The 7611-nt window shown below is 49.4% G+C and overlaps 1 protein-coding gene across 1 annotated transcript in view; it reads right to left on the minus strand.

Annotated features, from left to right (window-relative positions):
* Window positions 1–7511, minus strand: part of TCEANC2 (transcription elongation factor A N-terminal and central domain containing 2) — a 54745-nt gene extending 47234 nt beyond the window's left edge. The window contains exons 1-2 of the mRNA XM_004607112.2: window positions 7335–7511; window positions 6330–6480 (exon numbers count right to left, since the gene is read on the minus strand). Coding sequence (XP_004607169.1) covers window positions 6330–6431 — 102 coding nt within the window. The 5' untranslated portion in view covers window positions 6432–6480; window positions 7335–7511. The remainder of the gene's footprint in view (window positions 1–6329; window positions 6481–7334) is intronic.
* Between the last annotated feature and the right edge of the window lie 100 nt (window positions 7512–7611).

Below are 7611 nucleotides of genomic sequence, written 5' to 3' on the forward strand. Positions count from 1 at the left end.
GCTGTTGATTTAGCTCTCAAACCCCCGTTAGGTAGTGTTGCGTCATCTCTTTCCTCAAGTTACTGTGGAGGAAACTGAGGCTTGAACATTCAGCAGATTCTTGAAATTAAAAAGGCAATGTTAAGCAAAAGGAAAAAAAAACAAAAGGCGATGCTAGTGGGTTTGGAAGAATATTGCAGAGGCTGAAAGCTCCCGCCTTGCAAGTATCCAGTTGTGAGTTCAACTCCCCGGCATCCCACATACTAGATTCTGGCAGTTCTATTGTCTGCAATCCCTGATAGCACAAGGAATTTGCAGCCACAGCTGCCGGGTATATGGAAGCTCCTCAGGAAGAGCTTGTGTCGCGGTGAGCGCGTGTGAGCACGGCAGCGGGTGGCTGACTACAGCGAACAATGTGCATGAGCCACAGCCTGGTATGTGTGTCATCATGGCAACCATACAACAAAACAGAAAGGGAAGGGGCGGAGGGGAAGAAGCAAAAATAAATTACAATTAAAGACAAACAAATAAATGCCAGGGAGTAGAAATGAGTCACCTGGTAGGGAACAAGTCCAACTGTCGAGAATTCACATGTTAAGCTTTGCTTTGGGGCCACACCCAGCAGTGCTCAGGGGCCACTCCCACTGCATTGCTAGGGGGTCACACCTGGCAGGGGCTGGGGGACCAGGCAATGCCAGGAATCAAACCTGGGGCTCCTGCACACGAAGTACACCCTCCAGTGCTCTGAGTTATCTTGACGCTATCATTCATGTATAACTCAGTTTTTAACTCATTTTAATCTTAACATTTTTAATAGTTGGGGGGCTGGAGCGATAGCACAGCAGGTAGGGCATTTGCCTTGCACACGGCCAACCCGGGTTCGATTCCCAGCATCCCATATGGTCCCCCAAACATAGCCAGGAGTGATTCCTGAGTGCAGAGCCAGGAGTAACCCCTGTGCATCACTGGGTGTGACCCAAAAAGCAAAAAAAAAAAAAAAAAATTATTAATACTTGGGAGCATAACAGGACACACACCATAACCATGCCACTAGACCCCGCGCCAGGCTGTTTCATTGGAGGCACCCTGGAGGTGAGACCCCTCCCCATCCCAAGGGACCCAGCCCCGCCACCGCCATGTTCACGGCCGCCCTCCAGACACCTAGGCTGAGCCTCACCCACAAGTGAACCTGTTCCTGGACAACTCATACCTCACACCCCACCCATACCCCATACTCCAAGCACCACATTTGGTGGGGTTTAAAGTAGGAGGCAACCAATCTTAGAGGGAAATATTTTTTTCTACATATATACATATATACATATATATATATATATATATATATATATATATAAGCACACAAGGCTCAACCTTTAACAACATGTTAGTGATCACTTATAGGAAACACAACAATCCTCACACTTCTTCCTCTAAGGAAAGTTTTTGTAGCATTTTCAGCAGTTTTTCATAACAAACAATACATATTAAATTATTTCAGTTCTGCTTTCGGGCAGGGGTTGGGGTTCAGGAAGGAAACATCTGAAATATGGTGGTGGGAGGGAGTAATGGTGGTGGGATTGGTGTTTGAATATTAAATGTAGACAAATATTGTGAACTACTTTATAATTTTTTTTTTTTTTTTTTGCTTTTTGGGTCACCTCCGGCGATGCTCAGGGGTTATTCCTGGCCCTGCACACAGGAATCACTCCTGGCGGTGCTCAGGGGACCATATGGGATGCTGGGAATCGAACCCGGGTCGGCCGCGTGCAAGGCAAACATTCTACCTGCTGTGCTATTGCTCCAGCCCCATAAAAAACATATTTAATTTTAATATTTAACTCAATGATTTTAATCTGCCATTGCTGGTAAGTGAAGAGAACAGGTCTCACTTACTGACTAGCTCTACGTCACTACTTCCCTTTACCTCGTCAAACCTCTCCACCCTTTTAAAGCACAGTGCAGCATTTTCTTTTATCACTGAAACAGACCTGAACTCTCTTACCTCTGAACTATTTCTCTTTTCAGGATGGTGGGGGGCAGCCAGGGGTGGGGGCCATATGGTGGGTGATTGGGACAACAGGCAGTGCTCAGGGGCTATCTCCAGCTCTGGGCTCAGGAATGACTCCTGGCAGTGCTTAGAGGAACATACATGTGCTGGGAATAGAATATACATTGGCCACACTTGAGGCAAGTGCCTTAACCTCTGGTTTCCCCGTCTCAGGGTTCAATCACACTCATCTGTGCTTAGAGATTATTCCCAGCTTTGTGTTTAGGAGTCACTCCTGACAGGGCTAGGGGACCTTAGTGGTGCCAGGGATTGAACCTGGGCCAGCCGCATGCAAGGCGAATGCCCGACCCATTGTACTATCTCTATCCCTACGTTATCTTCTATTTGTGGCCAGAATGGTGGTCATGGAAGGTGACAAAGAAGAGTCTTGAGCTAGATAATGGAGGATATATAGGATTTAATAAAGTAGGTGGTAATTGCAAACACTAGCATAGTACTTAGTATGAGCCAAATACAAATATTCACTCACACTCTGTAATTTCCATATAATCAAGAAATTAGTATTATTCCCATTTGTGGGTGAAGAAAGACACAAAGAGGTCCGATAACCTGCTCAAGGTTAAAGAGAGAGGAAGGGCAGAGCTGGGGGTTTGTTTCATTTTGTTTTTGCTTTTGGGCCATACCTGGCTGTATGCAGAGCTAATACCTGGGTGGAGAGAGAGTACAGCAATCCTGCACTGTTTGGGTTTAGGGAACCACACGAGGTGCCAAGGATTGCTGTATTCTCTCTCCAGCCCCTGGAGCTGAAATTTTAGCTTCAGCAGCTGGGTTCTAAAGTCTGGCTCTTACTCTATATTATTACATGATAATAAAACCAGAGAGCAAGCCCAGTCTGGTCAAACGAGACAGCATCTGCAAAGATACAGAGGCGTCTGGGCCTGAGAGAGCGTTCAAAGGGCTGGGCTCATGCTTTGCATATATATATATATATATATATATATATATATATATATATATATTGCTTTTTTGGTCACACCCAGCAATGCACAGGGGTTACTCCTCGCTCTGCACTCAGGAATCACCCCGGCAGTGCTCAGGGGACCATATGGGATGCTGGGATTTGAACCTGGGTCGGCCGCGTGCAAGGCAAACGCCCTACCCGCTGTGCTATCACTCCAGCCCCTCATGCTTTGCATATATAAGGCCGGGTTGGATCCCTGGTTCTGCAGGTCCCCGCAGCACTGCTGGGAGCGCCTCCAAGCACAGAGCTGGATGTAGCCCCTGAGCACTGCCATGTCACCGCTAAAACAAAACAAAAAAGTCAGAGGTTAAAAGAAGCGGGGGAGGGGCTCTCTTTGGAAGGTTTTGAGGGGCTGGTGGCAAAGAATGAAATAAAAGCAAAAAGTGGTAAGGGATGGGGCAGGTGAGAGTCAGGTCACAGAGGGCCCTGATTTCTACCCAGGAAATTTCTTTTTTGATAGATATGAGAAAACACTGAACGAGGAGGCAGTAAAAAACATGAGTAGATTTTCTGTTTTCTAAAGACGTATGTCTCTGGCTTATGAGGAGAGGGGAGAGCAGTAAGGTATGACAAAAGAGGGAGAAGAGTTAACAAACCATGGCACTGCTCTATGGGAGAAAAATCATAAGGTTCTGATTTTAAAGTGGGAGGTGTAGAAGCCAGGATTTTTAGGAGGCGGAAAATTTTAGGCCTTGTTACTAGCTATGTGGATGCAAAGGTAAACAGAGGAATAAAGAACAGATTTGGCAGAAAAGATAACGAGTTTAAGTCCAATGCTATCCCTATTAGACTTAATTGTCTATTCTAAAGTATCCCACAATCTTCATGTGCCTTATTCTCACCATCACACACAGTGATTCTTCAAATGGGGTCCAGCTGGGCATGCAGAAGAAGGGGTAGAGGTGCACAGTGTCTGCACGTTTGTACTCTGAGGCATGTGTAGTTCAATTCTCACCCTCCTCTTCTTCCAGACAGTCGGATACCACAAACCTGCCTACCGCCAACTACCATCCCTCAGAGAGAATCACTATTCTGTGCAATTATCCACGAGAACTCACAGGAGGCAGGGAGATGGTTTAAAGGGCTAGTACGTAGCTGCAAAAATTTCTTGGATACCCGGTCCTGGCTGAAACCTCCAGGTGATCTTGGAGGCGGGAGTGTGTGGGGGGAGTCAATTTCCCACCAAAGCTCAGGCAGAGCCCGGCAAGCTACCCGTGACACAGCTGATATGCCAAAAACAGTAACAACAACATGCTCTTCGTGTTCCTGGAGTGAGCTGACGCCATTGGACTACATTAGCACGTGACAGGGACAAATGAAAACGTTACTGGTGGGGCTGGAGCAATAGCATAGCGGGTAGGGCGTTTGCCTTGCATGCGGCCAACCCGGGTTCGAATCCCAGCATCCCATATGGTCCCCTGAGCACCGCCAGGAGTAATTCCTGAGTGCAAAGCCAGGAGTAACCCCTGGGCATTGCCAGGTGTGACCCAAAAAGAAAAAAAATAGAAAACGTTACTAGTGCCCGCTAGAGCAAATTGATGAACAACGGGATGACAGTGATACAGTGATACCAAAGCTCAGACAGCTACACTCACATCCCGACAGCTGCCTCAGGCCTCCGGCTGGACTGCCCTATTAAATACTCTGGATTTTCTGGAGCAACATCTCCAAACTTGACAATACTAACATCCCAGTAAGAGCACGTCAAATTGTATGGGAATGTAATATAGATGCCAACTAATCTCTACAAAGGAAAATGTTAACACAGAAGGCTTACTAGCAACAACAGCTTAGTAAGCCCTCAGACAAGAACCTAATGTCCCCATGGTGAGATACAACAATTTTCACAAATTGCCTTTTGCTGAAATTATTTTGTAATTCCATTAACCATTTAGTGGTAACTAGCACTGCACAGTAAATGACTGTGGGTCTGCTAGAGGGGCAGGCTTGAGGAGTGGTCGGGAAAGTGCAGACACTGGTGGAGGGAAGGTGGCAGTGGTGGTGGAACTGGTGTTAGAATACTTAATGCCAGTAATAAATGCATCATCAACAACTTTGTAAACATGGTGTTTAAATTAAGTGGGGTAAAAAAAAGAGTAGAAGATTGAAAAAATGAAACAAAAACCTCTCCCCCCTAAATAAATAAAAGGCTAGTATGGACTCGACCCCCAACCCTTCACGGTCCCTAGCACTGCCAGATGTGACTCCCAAATTTTTTTTTTGTATTTTAGGGGGGGAGGGTTGGATCACATGCAGCAGTGCTCAGGGCTTACTCCTGGCACTGTGCTCAGGGACCACTCCTGGTGGTGCTACGGGACCATATGTGATACTGGGGACCAAACCTAGGTTGGCCGTGTGCAAAGCAAGCACCTTAATTGCTGAATTATTTCTTCAGCCTCAAAATTCTTTTTAAAAGTGAGGGCTGGAGCGATAGCACAGTGGGTAGGCGTTTGCCTTGCATGCGGCCGACCCGGGTTCGATTCCCAGCATCCCATATGGTCCCCTAAGCACCGCTAGGATTAATTCCTGAGTGCAAATTGCCAGGTGTGACCCAAAATGCAAAAAAAAAAAAAAAATATTATTTTTAAAAGAATAAAAGAGTACTAAGTGAGGAGAAGATCCCCAGCACCACTGGGTACAGCTCAAACCACAAACAAAAAAGGGTGGGTGGGAAAGAAGATCACACTAGTCACATACATAAACTGGAACAAAGCTCTGAAAGCGCCAACACTAGGAATCTAGTAGAAGGGATAAAAAAAACTGGGGAAAAAATACAGATGAGATTTGAGAAAATCAGGGGAACTAATTAGAAAGACATTTTTGTTTTTTTGTCTTTTTTTGGGGGGGGATGATAATGATTCTACCATAACTGGGTGACTTGCTCACTGATTCACTGTCGGCTGTCTACTTGTTAAGAGAAGTAGGGCTGAGCTGAAGGTTGCAGCGCTCTCCTCCGATGTGGTTGTGGAGGCCCTTAAGTGAGTCTAGTATCATCACTAGCCTTACTGGGTTTATTCAGGGTCCACAGAATCCTATTTGGTACTTTAATATTCCTGTCAGATTAAAAAAAAAATACAAATGCAAGGAAAAGACCATGAACGGGGCTTGCTTCTTGACTAGCAATTAAAACAACTGTTAAGACCAAATTGCGTGCCTTCTAACTATTATTAAATTAGAGGAATAATGCAGGCCCCAATCAATGAAAGTCTTAGGGGGCACAGGAGATGGGAGTGATAAGCAGCCGGGAGCACTGCGGGGTGCGCGGGCCGGCTCCTGCGGCTACGGCCCAGCTCGGCCTCTCGGTCCCGGCTCCCCGCTCACCTTCAGAGACTCGATCGTGGCCTGCTTGTAAATCTTTTCTCCAGGATCCCTCTTCTGCGGACTATTCTGGACCCGAGGCGTCCGAATGACGTACTTATCCATCGCTGGGGGCCCGCGACGACCACCTCCCCGATGCTGGCCTGGCGCTCTCCTTGAGAAAGAGGGCAGACCCTGAACACCAGGCGGGGGGACAGCCCGGGTGCTAGGGCACTTCCTTGCCTTGCACCCCGTCCCCATACTCCCCACCTTCACCTCCAGCACCCTCCAGGGGGCCCCTCCCGAGCCACGGGCAGGAACCTTCAGTGCTCATCACTGAGTTGGCCCCCGCTTCCCTCTGCCAAGAAGAATAACGAACAAAGGGAAAAAAAGGGGGCTGGAGCAGGTAGGGTAGGGCGTTTGCCTTGCTTTGCCTTGCACACTGCCGACCCCGGTTCGATTCCCAACATCCCATAGGGTCTCCCTGAGAGCCACCGGGAGTAATTCCTGGGTGCAGAGCCAGGAGCAACCCCTGAGCATCGCCGGGTGTGACCCAAAAAGAAAAAAAAAAAAGAAAAGAAAAGAAAAACACACCAAAAAAGTTCACCTCGACCACTCCAACGTGGTCGCCAAGCACACACCCGGACGGGTCCTACACGCTCGGGACGCCGCACCCCTGCCTCCTGCGGACCCCGGGTGCAAGGACAGGGAGCCCTCCTCCCGGGCAACCAGCAGCATCCTTCCAGGGGCCGAAGCGGAGATCCCCAAAACCTCCCTCGACTGAGGCCGGGCCCGGGCCGGCTTGCGACTCCACCGATCCCGCGACCCCCAGCTTCCCCCCGCAGCCGGCGACGACCCGCCAAGCGACTGTCCCCTCCAGGAACCGCCCGGGGTTCGGAGCACGACCGGGGTGCCCCATCTCCCCGCCGAGAGAACCCCACCTTCCTCTGCCCTACGCAGCCAGGAACCCAGAAACGGACGCCTAGCCCGCCCCCCACCCCAGGAGAGCCACCCGGGCTAGCTGCGTACCGCCAGAGCAGACCCTCTGAGGGGACCCCCAGCCCCTCGTTCTCGGGCGGCAAAACTAAACGGACGCCTCCACGGCTGAGCGCTTCCCCGCGGGCAGCCGGGGCCGCACCACATCCCCCGGCATGCACTGCGAATGAAGCGGAGAGGGCGGCTTGTAGTTCTCCGGCGCCGACACTCCCGAAGGCACGGGGCCCCGGGGCCCCGCGGAGAACTACACGTCCCAGCATGCCTAGCGAAGAAAGGGGCGGGGCGGGGCGTGTCACGCTCTCGATGATTG

Source organism: Sorex araneus, chromosome 5 (assembly GCF_027595985.1).
Source record: "Sorex araneus isolate mSorAra2 chromosome 5, mSorAra2.pri, whole genome shotgun sequence".
In the NCBI taxonomy this organism is placed as follows: Eukaryota; Metazoa; Chordata; class Mammalia; order Eulipotyphla; family Soricidae; genus Sorex; species Sorex araneus.